This window comes from Mustela nivalis (assembly GCF_964662115.1).
Source record: "Mustela nivalis genome assembly, chromosome: 9".
Classification (NCBI taxonomy): Eukaryota; Metazoa; Chordata; class Mammalia; order Carnivora; family Mustelidae; genus Mustela; species Mustela nivalis.
This window is the reverse complement of record NC_139028.1, coordinates 90,398,711-90,414,880: the sequence shown is the minus strand read 5'-3', so window position 1 is coordinate 90,414,880 and position 16,170 is coordinate 90,398,711. Positions and strand designations below refer to the sequence as shown.

The following is a 16,170-nucleotide window of genomic DNA, read 5'->3' as shown; positions in this document are numbered from 1 at the left end:
TCAAATTACACCATGCATAGCCACCAGTTTTTAAAATGGTAGGAATATTAGCAGCGGATTTACCAAGAGGCTCTTTAGCTGGGGGCCACATAGTGGGGTGATTAAGAGAGTGGGGTCCCCCATCAGACGGGGACGTGGATTTGTATCCTGGCCCTGCCATTTCTAACTAGGAGAACATTCTTTGACATGCAACAATGTCACTCCTGACCACACCGGCTTGCCTGTGTTTGACTCTCACCCCGCTGAGCCCCCACACCACAGCTACCGTGGACGACTGGCCTAGAGCAGCCTCTTTAGACCACTGAGGCGGTAGGGTTGTCTGTTCCCACAGCACAGCACAGCTTATCCCTCTTTCCTGTGGGTACCAGCCTCATAGGTTGTGATGAGGGCTCCAGGAGAAATGTGTGGAAGAACTTGGCTTAGTGGCTGGTATGGCTATTAGTGTAAGAGAAAAGAAATGTTTTGTGCTCTCGCTCCACAAGCACCTTCAGGGTGGGAAGTAACCAAGCCTTATATTCATTTTCTTTCCCACGCCTCAGTGGCTAGATGCACAGTTTTCTATTTTATTTTATTTTTTTAAAGATTTATGTATTTACTTGAGAGAGAGCGTGAGTCGGGGAATGGGCAGAGGCAGAGGAAGAGGGGGAGAGAATCCTTAAGCAGACTCCCCATTGACTGTGGGGCTCCACGCAGAGCTCGATCCTACTACCCTGAGATCATGATCTGAGCCCAAATTGAGTCTGACACTTAACTGAAAGAGCCACCCAGGCACCCCTATTTTCTATTTTATATGAGAAAAATGACAGAGGTACTGAAAACACATGGGATGCTGGGATGCCTCCTACCTAGGGTATGAGGCATTGAGTACCTTGAGGGTACATTGAGCCAGCCTCGGACTGTGGAACTGGCCTGAACTGAGAGTGCAGATGGATTCTGTGCAAAGAGCTCCAAGTTCATGTAAACTGCAGGAGTTTAAGTACCGATGACACAGTCTTTCCCCTGCCCAAGTTTTTAATACTTCAGCGTGAGCCAAAGCAGTGAACATTACAGCGCTCATTGGTTTTTAATGGGAAATTCTAGCATTATAAACTTGTTTTAAGACTCCAGAGAGAGCCAAATCCTAGTTGCATATACTTGGGAGGAAGCCAGACTTTATTATAAAGGTGGCAGAATCAATCTAGAAAGACTTTTAAAAACATCCAGTCAGCCATCCACCACTTAACTCCACAAAATATTTTTGCTGGGCGGCTAACAAGTAGCCGTGTCGCTCTTTTTTTGCTGGGCACCTCTCAGCAGACAGGACTCATGCCTTTGCTAACAAGAAGCAACTACAACAATCCACACAGGTGAAGAAAGCCTCCAGGTGTTGCTGATTTCCTAACTAGATTTTTTGTTACACTTGAATTCATTCAAAAACCTATAGTAAGAGACAGGCAGTACAAAATGGGTGTTCATGTTTTGCTTGGACAGATTTTGGCTCCTAGCAATTAATGCTTTGAGTCACATTAAGCATATAAATAATGCTTTGTGACACTACAGTATTTCCCATTACAGATCAATTTTGTAGCATTTGTCCATAATCTGACTTGAAATGTTACCTAGGAACAAAATATGTTTTCCTTGAAACAGTCAGACCCTATTAGAAATCTAAGGCTTTACAAATCACCATGTTAACAGTTATGTCCCCTAGCTAAGGTTTTTGTTCTTTAAATAGTGTTAAATTCAGCCCCAGAAGCACTAGTCTCTGTGAGGGTTCTCTTCTTATGTGCACTGACTTGAAAGGAAGAATTTAGTGTTCAAAATATATTTAACATCTTACTATGCATAACTTCATAAATCAACCAGCAATCCCTTTGGGGGTAAAAATAATATTAGCACCTTTTACAAGTGTTATGCTTCTAATTAGGTTACAAGATATTATTTTCTCATTTTCCAAAAGACAGGTTTTCATTACCAAAAAAAAAAAAAAAAAAGAAAGAAAGAAAAAAAGAAAAAAAAAGGTGTCAGCCTCGTTCTGGGTAAGAGGAGTTATTCTCATTCCCGGACCATATAATCATACACCGTGGGTGAGCAAAGAAATAAAGGGGATATGTATCAGCTCTGAAAGTTGGAGCAGTAAGGCTTAGTGCTACCCAGTGGAGATCTGGGGCTGGGAGCACCTGGGTTTGATCCCAGCTCTGCCATTTAATCATTGTGGAGTCAGGCAAATTACTTAACTTCTCACTCAGCAAATGTGAGCTATTTTTTAATTATTTACACACTTTTTCCCCGGGAAGAACATTCTCTCTGATGAAAGCTAACAACCTCTCATCCATCCAGCGGGTAGTTACGGAGCACCTATTACAGATTAGGCTCTCCTCCTCTTGGTCCTGGACAACGGCAGTAGAGAAGACAGACCAGACCATTGCTCTCCCATTGCATTTTGGGGAAGATGGACAGTATACAAACAAGAAGACATCAAACAGTACAGTGGGCTGCAGGTACCCCCCGCCCCCCCAAAAGACAGGTCTACCTCCTAACCCCTGGAACCTGTGACTGTGACCTTAACTTGGAAAACCAGATTTAAGGAAGGATCTTGAGATGAGGGGGTTAGCATGCTGGATTATCAAGGTGGACCCTACATCCAATGACAAGTGTCCTCGTAAGTCACACAGAGGAGACAGAAAGAAAAGGCCATGACACGGAGGCAGAGAGGGGGTGATGAGCCACAGCCAGTGAACAGCTGGGGCCACCAGAATCTGGAAGCAGCAAGAAAGGATCTTTTCCAAGAGCCCCCCAGGGGGTTAAGCCTTGCCTACACCTTTGTTTCAGACTCTGGCCTCAAGAACTGGGGAAGACTTAAGTTTCTGTTGTTGTAAGCCTCCCTCTTTGTGGTAATTTGGACATCAACCCTAGGAAACAGTGGCTTAAATGTGTACCAAGAAGAGAACAGGGAAATGAGACAAAATACAAACAGGGACTCAAATGGGACCACCATAGATGATGGGAACGTGGGAGGCCCCATTGTGGAGGCACCATCCGAGTTCCCTGAGGACGCGGGAGATGGGTGTTTGGATCTCCGGGACAGCAAGTGCAAAGGGCTCAAGCTGGGAATGACCTTGCTGTGCTGGAAGACTAGAAAGTCCGTCGCTACGGGAGGTGGAGGGGAGAGCGGTAAGGAGATGCTGATACAGGAAGGGCCCAGAGCCTGTAGGGCCTTGTAGGCCTTGAAACCGGTCTAAGAGAGACTTACAGTTAAAATGACTGGCTAGTAGCAGAGAAAGAAGGAAGTTATGCACTTGTTACATAGGTAAAGGCGAGCATAATCTAAACATTTTTGTAGTCAGATTATAAACGGAGCCTTTATCATCTTAATGAATATAATCCTATCCCACTGTTAATTCTATATGAACAAGAATGTCACAAATAGTACGTCAGAGGTCAAACACCACAGCACACAGTAGAAAATCCTCAGTGGGATCCTTTATTTTGTTCACTATTTATAAGGTGAAATTTCAACCTTTAAGAGCTGTTTTCTACCAGTTCAGCCAAGGACTTGGAACACCACCTTTTCCTAATTCCCTGGTGTAGCAGTCCCCAGGGCACGTCCAAGGGTCACAGATTCCCCAGGACCAGCAGGAGTGGGTTCCAGGGCTCCACGACGCCAGCCTCCCCAGGATCCTACCGCTCGTTCCTGTCGGTGATCAGCGAGGAAACGGATTGTACTACTGTTCACTTTTTCAAAGCTCAGACCTACCTCATTTACATGTCAAGAAAATGTTCTCAAGTATAATAAAGTATTCATCATTTTCCTGGAGTTCTTCGAAGGCCTGACATTCATTTCTTCCCTACGGCTAAACTTCCTTTCTTTTTCACATTATCTTTCTTGATTGCTGCTTATTGTAAAAACAAACAAACAAACCAAAAAAAAAAAAAAACCACCACAAAGATATGGATTTGTTGTGCACATTAGCAGGTCTGTACAGAAAAATGCACAGAGGTTTTATATTCCATTTACAGTGACAGCTCAGAGTATAAGGTCAAGAAGGAAGACTCGGGAATATTAGACGTGCTCTGAAATAAGCCTGCAGAGGGGGGACACCACTGTAGCTTCACCAGATGTTTCCCTCACCCGCTGTTCAACAGTGGCAGACCCAAAAACTGTGCAGTTAAAATACACAGCAGTCGCTCCATGTACTGTCCCCCAGCCCCCCAACTTCTGAATCTGGGGCTCTTTCACATTCTCTTGCTCTTTCATTTATGTTTAACGGAAAAACTACCAAATCATGTTTTAGCAATTATCCCCATAGAGTGTCGCGACTGACCAAGATTTTAATGTGTTTGCGGAGAAGTCTTACTGAAACGAGCGCGATGACTATTTTCCAGGAAACAGTGAGTGAAAAATCATTTTAACCCCAATCTGAGGTCAGAAACTTGCTTTTTGGGGGTCCGCAACTGCTGTAAGCGAGACATATGTAGCAAACCCTCCAAGACAATGAGAGAAAGCCTGTGACAGTCTGCTGTATGCACCATGGGAGGAGGTATCAAAGTTCATCGTGGTTTTTTGTGAGATCTTCCCCGTAATTGGTAGCCTGGCTCCCGACGAACATGTTCCAGTTCTCCAATATCTCCTCTTTAGTTAGCTTTTCATCCTGCAAGAGGAAAGATCTGTCACAGAAGTTCTGGTAACTCTGAGGAACGGTTCAGCGTGAAACTCCCCTAATTTCATGGATTCTCACCATTTAAAATAGCACATGTCATAACTAAGAGAAGCTGCCAGGCACCCCCTTCACCCACCGTCACCACCCTGCAAAAACCAGACCGCAGTGAGAATCTGGTTACGTCTCCAAGCAGTGCTGGCTTTCCCAAAACAGGCCCTGAAGAAGAGATCCACTCCCCTTTTATGGCCTGACTACAGAACTTGCCTGTCTCCCAGGAACGTGGAACAGCAATCGAACTGGGAAGAGGCAGGGCTTCTTTCTAAATCTCATTTATTTATGTGGGTATTTAGCAAAAGATGCTCAAGGGCTGGGTGTCTGAGCCAGCAGGACGAGCTTGCTTGGGAATGTCTGGGATGTCATGGGATGGGCACCCTTGTGCCTTGACACATTACAGATGTTTGCTAAGTGTCTGCTGACCCAACTGACAGGATGAACAAACCGGTCCTCGGACAACTCAGGGTACACCTCTGAAATCCATGCCCAGCCCACAGCCAAAGAAGTGACGGTTTCTGCAATCCTTAGGGGAGGGAATTAAGTCTGTGGCCCTTAGCGGACTATCCAGAACTGTTTGGGCCTCTAATGAGTTCACCGTGGGTTATCACGGTATTGGCTTAAGCTCCCAAGTCTCCAGTGTAGGGCAAATATGAGAGAAGTCGATAAGGACGCGGCTGCGTGGGCCACGGGCCAATGCTATCACCAAAGAAGCAAACAGAAGCCATCTTGTGTAAACGGTCTCCCTTCAAGGAATGACTCCAGGAGAACGTGAACTACCTTGTCTTTGTCTGATTCATACACCAGGTGCCTGGCCTCGGCCTGAGCATGGTCGTAGTCCTGAGGGAGGATCCAGTGGCGAATCTCATCTTTGTCCAACTTCCCGTCCTTGTTCAGATCCCGGAACTCATTAAACTGCTCCCGTTCTGACAGAACCCAGTCTGGCTCGGGGCCGTTCTCCTCGTGGGAAAACATATCCGCTGGAAGGGAAGGGGGTTCTCGGTTAGCAGGACAAACGGGAAGGCAAGTCAAGGAAAACCTGAGCTGCTGAGGTTTTGGAAAGATGATGGGGCCCATCGGGACCCCTCACCCAAATGTCTGGCGGGCAGTGTCTGCAGGATAATGACGTAGTGACTTAGCCGCCGTGCAGGCCACCTCATGGAACAGAAAGAAAACGGAGCTCAGGAGCCAGAAGATGAATCCTGGCTCGTGCCTTAGTTCAGTGACCAGGATTAAGTTACTTAATTCAGTGAGTCTTAAGTTGCCTTGTCTGTAACTTGGAGGTAGTGATTTACAAATCAGAGTTTCTATGAAGATTAAGAGGATCCTCTCTGTGAAGAAAACTCTACAAGCCAAACTGGCACTATGTGGGTGAAAAAACAGTAATAAAGACCAACATCAAGCACTTCCTATGGCCCAGATAGTATATATAAAATACTTTACACATTTTTTGTTGTTGTTGTTTAACTTTCATAATAATTCTAAAAGTAGCTACTGTTACTGTTCCCATTTTATAGATGAAAACACTGAGGCACAGCCTTAACCCAAGGACCCACAGCTAGTATGAGCTCGAGGCTACATGGGAACAGAGCCACTCTGCTCTCACCCCTGGTCTCAACCATTTATTCCTATTGTTGTTTATATCATCTCCAAAGGGCTTCCCCAGAGATCATTTTATTTCATCCTTATAACAATTCTGTAAGATGAATTATTATATTTTATGAAATGACTGGGAAAGGAAAAAAAAATCTAAGTACATTGCTTGCTAAGTCACTAGCTCTCCTTTGAAAAGACAGATACCCTGCGCGCAGTTTTCTCTTTAATGGAAACACAGCTTGGAAATGCCAAGTGGTAGGGAGAGTGCGTAGTGAATGAAGGAAAAAGAGAGGCAAGACCCTTGGTTCTGCTACAAGGCAGAGCCACACCTGGCACTGCAGACTGTTTTAGAGCAAGGCTGTCACATTTATTAGCTACCTTGGGCTTCATCAAGTCCCACATGCATGTGTGCTGTGTATTCCCATTTTCTGGATGAGAAAACTGAGGCTTATCAATATGCCGTGACTCCCACAGCTACTAAGTGGAGAAGCCAGGACTCCCAAGCCCGGTGCTCTTCCCACCGCACCAGATCACCACCGGTTTTCTGCTCACTCCCAGCAGAAAACAAGGCTCCTCCGTAAATGAAGTCACTTGTTGGGCAAGTCCACACGTCGGGCCTCCCCTCTGCCTGCGAGCCACTCAGAATTGTGTTTTCAAGCACCATGCCCCACACCTGAGGTTGTCAAGAATGGAGTGTTTCTTTCAGGCAGAGCCCCTCAGAGTTTTGCCCCTGACTTTGCACCGGTTCAATGCAGAGTTCAGGAGGGCCAGGAAGAGCACACACTTTTAATCAAAAGGGTGACATGGCTTGTTTCAACGCGTCAGCCTTTTCTAATTCCATCACCACCATCAAGGCGAGGCGTCCGCAGCTCTGAGCTGTCCCTAGCTCGCACCCCAGGCACGGGGAAAGCTCCACGGCTTGCACCCACGAGGGGCCTGTCAGTATGTTATTCTCTGGAGGTAGTGCCACCGAGATCGCTTTAATTACCACGGCCAGAGCGAACGGTCTGTTCCACACACCCGCGGACAGCGCTCGGGCCTTCCGATCAAAGATCACCTCTGCTTAGTATATGTGCTGCCGAAGCGAGCACAAAGATCACCTCTGCTTAGAAGAAACTTTGCTCGTCATTACAGAAGGCACGATTCTCGGGCCTGGGGTGGCCAAGCAACGCAACCATGGACCAGGGACCAACGGCGACGTGTGCGTTGGTCTTGTGCCAACAGGTAATTAACTGCCTCTATTAAGAGTGGGCACGAAGATTATATGATCCCATCCGTCAGATGACTTTCCAGCATTTACTTTATCAACACTTGGGAGTACTAGAGTCGCCAGGGGAGGGCACCTGCTTTAGGGAGCCCTGTACCAGAGCACCCACGTGACCGCGGTGAGGATGAAATGGAAAGTTCCAGTTGGCCTGCCCCAGTCCTCTATGCTGGGAGGCCTACCGGCTGCTCGGAAGGGCTCTAACCAGCAAGGCAGCTTCTGACCCGGCTGCATGAATTTGACTCCCACTCCCGCAGCGCCCAGTACCAGAAAAACCCACTTCCTGACGCTTCAGTGGAAGCCACCGGGGCAAAAGGCGGGTTGCGGTACTCCCAATGAAAGCATCAAAAACCAGAGGCACAGGATGACCAAGCATGGGGCAGCTGTGCCCTCTGTATAAGGAGTCACCTCTCTAAGGAGAAGGCCCTTCCTGCAGATGCCTGGGCCTGTAAACAGTCGCATTCACCTGCTCAGTGCCTCGAGGCCCCACGGACCCACCGTCTGCCTTTGGGGTCTTTCCCCTGACCCAGTCTGCTCTGGCCTCACTGGAAACCTGTGGGATTTCCATGCCCATTTTGCAAAGGTAAAACCAGACAGGGGAGTGGGGGCCACCTGTCGGAGCCGTGGGGCCTGCTGTTGGCCTCTGGGTGAGGTCTCCCAAGTGCATCCCAGATGCTGTACCCTGGGACTGGTGTGACAAGTCCCTCTCCAGTGGAAGGGCATAGGAGTGACAACTTCAGACTTGCAGCTGTTGCTAAAAGAGATGTGCATGGAAAGCAGTTTGAGATGTGGGTGGAGTAATGGTGTCCCTTGGCATGTCCGAGGATGGCCTAGCAAGACCCCAGGCCACACTTACCAATATACTCATCTTGATCCACAAACCCGTCCCCATTCTTGTCAATGTCCTCCAGGGTTTCCTAGGAAGCAAAGGGCAATAGAGAAGGCAAGTTGGAGGCGTGCTCTAAGTAAATCTGAGAATTCTACCTACTGTCCTTCTCTGTCTGGCTTTTATGGCTGAAAGTGCTTGGAAACTTTTGGCTCACCTCCTTACCTCCCAGGCCAGTAGTTTCTTACCTGTGAAAAATAGGTAGTGGCTTCTGTTAGTCCTTCTTCTTCCCCCAACTTTAAGAGCAGAACACTCTCTTCAAATGCAAAAGCCCAGAGGGACTCCGATTTTTATCAAGAAGCCCTGCCAGGCCAACCATGCCCACCATCCCGCCAAATCATCCCCTGGGGTACTGTGAGGAACCCAGCTTGAGAACCACTGGACCGGGTAATCACAAACAGTAGATTCCAGGGTCGAGTGGATGATGAAGACTAAGTGGATGTCATAAAAATACGAAACAATAGGCAATTAAGACATAAAAGTATATTATAGTTTTGGACGTATATGTGCTACACTTTGTGCATTTGACTTCTTAATTAGGTTTATTGCTCGGGTGAGTAATTAAATGACTCTCCTTTGTCAGATGCATCCTGGGCTGAAGCGAACAGCCAACCTGAGAGCAGGGAGCCAGTCCAGAGGCACGTAATGCACTTATAGACAATTCCCCCATCTTCACGGTCCCCTGGCAAAGTAGCTATCGCCACATGGATGGTGGGTGATAGAAAGAAATGATGCTGAGAGCCACTGCCCAGTCCTTGGTGTCACGGTGATCACGAGAGGGAAGCATGAGGCAAGAGGGGACTCCATCCACCAGCTGGGCAACTAAAATAGTCCAGAGCTAATTAGGAACAACAAACCCTAGCCCCTTGTTTCCCAGCATCGAAGCAGTTAGAACTGGCCTGGGCACCTGCTCAAGAAATAGGTGATGGCATTTATTTTACTGTCACAGAAAATGAAGACGTTTGGGACTCCACCAGACACTGTGGAATGCCCATTCACACCCCACCCCGAGCCTTGGTCAGACCCACGTACCCTCCCAAGCCCCACTCCTAAGAGAAGCGTCCTTCCAGCCAGTTTTAAATCCCCCTGTGGTTTAACAATCACTTTCAAGTTTCAAGTAACAAACCACTTTCAAGTGGTTTAACAAGACACTTTCAGTGTCTTTTTCTAGTTCCCGCAAGGCTGAAAAATGGGACATAGACTAGCTAGTGGATCACTGAACCCATCTGCTCTTTCCTGGCACACATCTAAACTATATCTCCCTGCCTCATCCTATCCAGAAGGAGCCTGTGGAAGGTAAAAGGGAGGGACAATCTTGGCCACAAGAGTAATAGCAGACCGTTGCCTTCTCTTCATTCCCCTTCTTTTCCTTTGTCTCCCGGCTGGTTGTTCCAGGATGACCAGGAAGTCACGAGATGGCAGCCTGTCTGAGTGTATGGTGTCTGGGTATCTGATAGTACTCGCGGAAGCACCCAGAAGGCCCACATGACTCAGACCATCTGCATGGGACTTGGTAGAAACAAAAATAACCTTTGTTTCCCAAGGCTGGGATTGGGGCTGTTTGTTACAGCAGCTAGGCAACCCTGACTAATCTATCAGGTAGACAAGGATTCCCAACGTAGTCCACTTCAGAGTTCTTTTCCAACTCCCGTCCGGCCAACAAATGCACTCTCTTAGCAAGGAGGGACAAGCTTTTAGTACAGATGAAGCTCTGGTCTTTTCCCAGCTCAGGTTCTTTAATGATCTTACCAAAACCACAATTTCCTTCATATGCTCAAACTCCTCGGGGTGCAGAAAGGCGGTGAACTCCTCCCGAGTAGCTGTCTGGTCACCATCAAGGTCTGCGGCCTTGAACCTTCTCTCATCGCGTGGCAGCATCTTTTTAAAGGTGTGATGATCTGAAGTATCCTGAAACTCTGTGGGGTTTCCTGCAGGATGTATGCAGAAATGTCTGAACTGGGCTGCTACAGAAAGCATTTCCTTCCAGACCACTCATCCTTCATGCTCAAACAGTACACACGGGACAAAAGGTCCCAAATCCACTGAGTTCTTTGAAACATTTCAGAATGCCTTTATCTGTCCCTTCATTCCCTCCCCTGCAATAATCCAGGCCCTAGCAGTTTACTGGGGGCATTATAGCAAGTGGTTAAGAGTGCTGGCTTTAGGCCACATGGTCATACTTTTCTTTGCAGAACCCTGCTTTCATATCATTGTTCAATCTAGAACACACAAAGCCTCCCCAGTACCCACAACATTCTGTCTAAATGTTTCTGTCTGGCTCTTAAGATCTCCCTTAACCTAACCATGAGTGTGTGCATCTTCGGCTCTCCTCAGACCTATCTCCTAGCTCTCTCTCCCATGCACCCAGTGGGGCCGCACACTGCGCCTGCACACATCCCTCTATCATTCCCCACGAACAAGCACGTCTTCTATCCAAACCCTGTCCGCTGCTGAATACACTCCTGTCCCTTTGCTTCCCCAGCTGACCCACCTTCCCCTCTTGTCTCTCTCCAAATACATATCCATTCTTCAAAGCCCAACTCCCAGGCCACCCTCCCCCAGGAAGCCTTCCCTGAGGGCTCCAGCCATCTTTGGTATCTGAAACCAGGCAGCATTTTGAAGCTGTCCCACAGACAGGCTTCATCTCTACTCTGTTCTCTTTGTTCTTTATGCCTCCGAGATCGTAAGCTCAGATTGGGCAGCAACCGAAGTCACATCTCACGATCCTGAAATGATGGCCTGAACCCGAGTCAAGATTCGGATGCTTAACCACGTAAGCCATCCAGGCTAAGTCACTCATTATTGGGCCCTGGACGCCTCCCACGACTCACCACCTACAGCCTCAGTCAGAGTAAGCAGCTCTGTACATTCTTACTAAGCAGAGGAGGGTGCTACACAAGGAGGTTCTGCTTAGGGGGTTGTGACATCTCCCCGAGGCAACAGATGTGTCGACAGAGAGGACAGGCTCGAGCAGGAAGCTTGTTCTGAGGGCCCCAGCTGTGCAAAAAACTTGGGCAGCACCTCTTACCTAGGTAGTAACCATAGGTGGCTTGTTTGTATTCTTCCCAGGAAATCTTATCGTCTTTGTCCCGATCATAATCCTTCCAGACTTTGGCAACGTTATCATAGATGTATCTTTTCTGCACTCGTTTGATCCACGTTTTCAGCTCCTCAGTGGTAACAAAGCTGTCCCCATCACTGTCAATCCGATCAACAATCTTCCTGCAGTTAAAAAAAAAAGCCAACACCAAACCCTCAAGTCTATTTTCAAGACTTAACATGATCCTGATCCAGAAAAAGATCAAACACCATAGAATCTAAAATGCATAAACAACTGAAGTAAAATCAATGATCTGATCATGCTGGGAGGTATCTTAAAGTTTATCTTTTCTGAAGATAATACGCCTCTCCCGACCCAGTGCCAATGGCAGACACGACCAGGGTGGGCCATGGCCTCTGTCCTGATAAACCCAGATGTGCCTCAGAATCCTTCTCAACACAGTGCCCTGCAGCTGGACAACTGATCAGAGCTGATCTGTAAGATGAAATCTAGCAGTCCTCTCCAGGTGCATTCTGACCCCCTCTCTTTAGAGTGATGGCACCGAGGCTGAGGGAAATGAGAGGACTTTTCCGAGATCACACAGCTAGTATGTGCTATGACCGCGTAACCGGGCTCTAGGGCCAGTGCAAAAAAACAAACAACAACAACTTGAAGCGTAAAGCAGAAGGAGACCAGACCTTGTCAGTCAAAGCCTAAGACGTCAGGGGTGAAAGAGCCTTCACGGCACGGAAACTATTCAAGAAATTTGACCAGCTGAGCACATGCAGGAGCCCACACCCCTGTCCTCAGGGTACAGATGCCTCTGTCCAGTGGCGTCACCTGTTCCACAGCTGGCCCCCAGTCCAGCGACTGCCCGTGCAACTCTACTGAGGTACCCCAAGCCCGAGTCCAGAACAAACTTCAGGTCGGGAACTCCCCAGTGTCCACCTCTAGGCCTGAGGGTCCCAAGAGAAAGAAGCTGTCCCTGTGGGGAACTTCAAGGACACCCACAAGCTATTTCTAATGCTTAAAAAAGTCTGACTCCATTCCCCTGGGATGGGGTCACCCAGGCTAATTAGCGATTAGGTTCTTTGCTTTGTGCTGCAGCCTGTCACCTCACTGGTAAAACTTTCTTACTGTCAACTGAAGTTCTGACTGACAGCTACTCTTTAATTAATTAGAAATGGGGGATGAATTCATTAATACGCGTAAAGTCTCCATCGTCTACCTAAGTCTGGGTAGGGAGCTGCTCCTCTTAACTCAGGAAAACGTAAGCACTCCCAACAGCTTCCGGGTGTCCCCTCCTCAGCGGCCATTTTAACAGGTCTCAAGACTGACAAAGCCTCGAGGCTTCCTTCCAGGGAATCACAGCCCCTCGGAGTCTCAATTTATAGTCAGTCTCCCCGACTATAGTCAGTCTCCCCTCACCCAGAGAGGAACAGAGCGAGCAGAGACCCCCGGCAGGGCCTCGGGCAAACCCGGAGATGTGCTGCGGCCACTTGCAAGGCTGGCCATCTCCGCTCCAGACACTGCCTAACACGGGGGAATAAAAGTCGACCGTGTCAAGAGAAACTAGGAATCAGGGTCTGCATGTGACATCACTTGGATGGTACTCTACGTTTTCTCCAAGACCGTGCAGCATGTCTGTGACTGCATGTGGCCCCTGGGCCTCCACTTTGCAGCTCCCCGGCCTACGTGTCTCCAGTGGCTTTAGGACAGGTCCCCTTTTCAGAATCTAACATCAGGCAGTGATTGCCCGGATCCAGCCACACTCCCCCTCAGCAGCCCAAGCTCGGTGGGGGCAGGGGACAGGGAGGTGGCTGTTCCTGTTCCAGTCTGTCCCAGGCGGCACCCACCGCTCCCAAGCCCTCCCCTCTAGCCTAGATTTACCTGACCGATGAGTGGTGTGTCCAGTCCCCATCCGGTGGTTCAGGCCGCAGACCGGCTGGGTTCCCTCCTCTTCCCCACCCCCACGCTAAGCCAAGAGCAAGCACGCACAGTTCTACCTCCCACTTGTGTCTGGATTCACCCTCTCCTGCCCTCGGGACAGGCTGGGCCTGCTTCAGGCCCTCATGGACACTGCCCTGTCCCTGGTTTCTCCATCCATGCCTCGGTCACGTTCTCTGTCCTGCTGCTGGTCTTGTGTTCCTAACAAGTTTTGAGGATGCTCACGTTTTGATCATGTACAGAGTAATGTCCAGTCTCCACCTCACAGAGACCCTTTCTGCTCTGCCCTGTCCCTTTACTGTCCCACTACTCCTCACCCCCAGGACAGGTCTCAACACCTTTGTGAGCAGGTCGTTTTCACTTCAGGAAAGCCTCGCTCTGCTGGTACCCCCAGCAAACTCGGACCATCCCGCTGGTTCTGATCAGATGGCGTCCCCAGGCCCCTAGGCCCGTCTGGAACCTGCAGCCCTAAGGGCTCCTTCTCCCGATTGTGGTCATCGTGGTTTGTACGTGGCACCATCACAGCAGTTACACACAGTGTCTGCTTGTGTCTCTCTCCTCTACTCCTGACAGTAAGGACTTGGAGGCCTAGCGTACAAGGTCTTAACTTTGTATCTGCCTGGTACCTAACAAGGTGCCTGGCACACAGCAGCCATTCAAACGTTTGCTGCATGACTAAATGAGTGACGTGGGGGTATGCCCAAAGGGACCAAATGCAGACGGACCACCTACACTAGTTCTTACCACTAGGCTTGCCTGTAATGATGAAGGCACTAAAACCGGAAGCTGTTAGGACAGCAAACTACTGAGTTCCCTACTCCACATCCCAAAACCTGTCCTCCTGCTCTCTGGTGGCAGTGCTGCAAATGGCGGCCTCTCAGGGTCCCAGAAGAAATCAGTTACCAAGTGCTTCAAAGCAATACAATAGACCGAACCCATCAATGGCCCTCATTGTTAAGTGCCAGACAAGAAGAGAAACTACTTCTCTGCAAAATAAAAGGTGATTGTTTGAGGATGACTTTGAAGTTCAAAGATCCTTTTATCTTAGAAGGCAGCTGGTGCACCTACACAATAGGTATAATTTAGCCTCCTATTTTAACCAAGCACATTGGCCTTTGGTAGCACTGGCAGCACAGGGATGGCTGTGTTCTTTTTCATGTAGCAGGACAAGAAGATCCTCCACCCCCAGGAAGCAAGTTCCGGGAGGCCTGGTGCCCAGTAGGCCAGGCTAACGGGAGCCCCCACCCCACCCCAACACACACACCAGAGCAGCCTAGCCTCCACCTGGTACCAGGTCTTGGGGCTGATTGCTCAGTGGAAGGGTTCCCAGGTGCCTTTGCACAAGCCCAACGGTATCCCCAGGGGACCTAGAGAGAGAGAGAATGCAGTAATGTACCAAAGTTTTGTGTTCCAGGTTTGGCTCCTGATTCAACTGCCTTCACCAGTGAAATCCACAATCTGCCACCAAACCCGCCAGCTTTTTGCCCTCGTTGCCAAAGGACTGGGTGCCTCCGCAGACAACTGCAGGAAACATAAACTGGGGAACCAGTTTCCACTCTCACTTCCCACTCCCTATCCCCTAATGCCCCTCTTCTCTTGAGAGGATCTTTATACCCCTATTTCTGCTATCCCTACTATTAGCCAGATGGCAAGAACATCTCTGCCCCCCGCCCAGAAATCAAGCCTTTCCTTCATCTGCCCCTCAATCTTTTATCCATTTCTGTTTATCCTGGAGACCTTCTTAGCAGTGCCACTAACCCTAAACCCCGGGGAATGGCGGGGTGGGGGGAGAAGAAGGAAACTGGGAGGGTGGGGAAGAGCTCATGTCACTAAAATGCCACGGCGCACAAACTCTTTTGTACACCCTCCGCCCTCCCTTCTGATGCAACCGAGGGTAGGGGGCGGGCCCTGACCGCCTTGGCTCCCGCGGCCGCTGCCACGTTCTTGCCTCCCCGCGGGAAACCTCCCCGGCTCGGGCGCGGTGGCCGTGTCCACGCCGCGGTCCCGGCACCCCCGGGCAACTCCGCGCGAGCCCGCCGGCCGCGCCCGCCGGTCCCCGCCCTCCGACCGCGCACCCGATTTCGCTTTCGCTTTGCGGCGCGAGTCCCGCGTGGCGGCCGCCCGGGTGTCCCCGCGGGCACCTGCGACGCCCCCCGAGCGCGGCCCGGACCGCGGCCTTACCCCAGCCTCTCCTTGCTCTCCTCCGAGGTGAGCTGGTCGAAGGTCTTGGAGTCTTCTTTGCCCAGGAAGGCCTCGTGGTCGTACTGGAAGCTCTGGTTGTCCTCGGGCGGCCGCTCGCCCAGCTCCGAGTCGGGCCGCACCACGCGCTCCTTGCGCACGGTGGGCTTGGCCCGCAGCGCCCGGGGCGCCAGCGCCAGCGCCAGCAGCAGCCCCAGGGCGAGCCCCAGGAGGCGGTCGCGGCCGCCACGCGCCATCGTCAGGGCAGGAGAGCGGCCCGCGGGGAGGCACCGAGCGAGCGAAGAGGACGGCGACTCGGAGTGGGGGCTCCCAGCGCGGCGGCGGCGGCGGCGGCGGCAGCGGGGGAGGGGACGGGCCCGCCCCGCGCCGGATAGAAGGGGCGCGCCCCGGGCCGCGGGCAGGGAAGCTTCGGGCAGCCCGGCTCACGCGCCCATTGGCCGCCGGGCTGCTGGGGGGAGGCCGGGGCAGCCGAGCCACGTCGCCAGCCCGGGTGGTGGGCGCGGGGCTCGGGTTTCGCCTCGGCCCCTCCCAGCGATCTGGTTGCGAG

At 50.3% G+C, this 16,170-nt stretch overlaps 1 protein-coding gene across 1 annotated transcript; it reads right to left on the bottom strand.

Annotated features, from left to right (window-relative positions):
- Positions 1 to 3,435: 3,435 nt before the first annotated feature.
- On the bottom strand, positions 3,436 to 16,156 carry RCN1 (reticulocalbin 1). Its single transcript, XM_082684239.1, has 6 exons — positions 15,606 to 16,156; positions 11,466 to 11,659; positions 10,187 to 10,365; positions 8,408 to 8,468; positions 5,472 to 5,671; positions 3,436 to 4,631 (listed from the first exon to the last, which is right to left on the bottom strand). Exons 1-6 carry the CDS (start codon positions 15,857 to 15,859, stop codon positions 4,524 to 4,526), a joined length of 996 nt encoding a protein of 331 aa, XP_082540365.1. The 5' UTR covers positions 15,860 to 16,156; the 3' UTR covers positions 3,436 to 4,523.
- Positions 16,157 to 16,170: the final 14 nt, after the last annotated feature.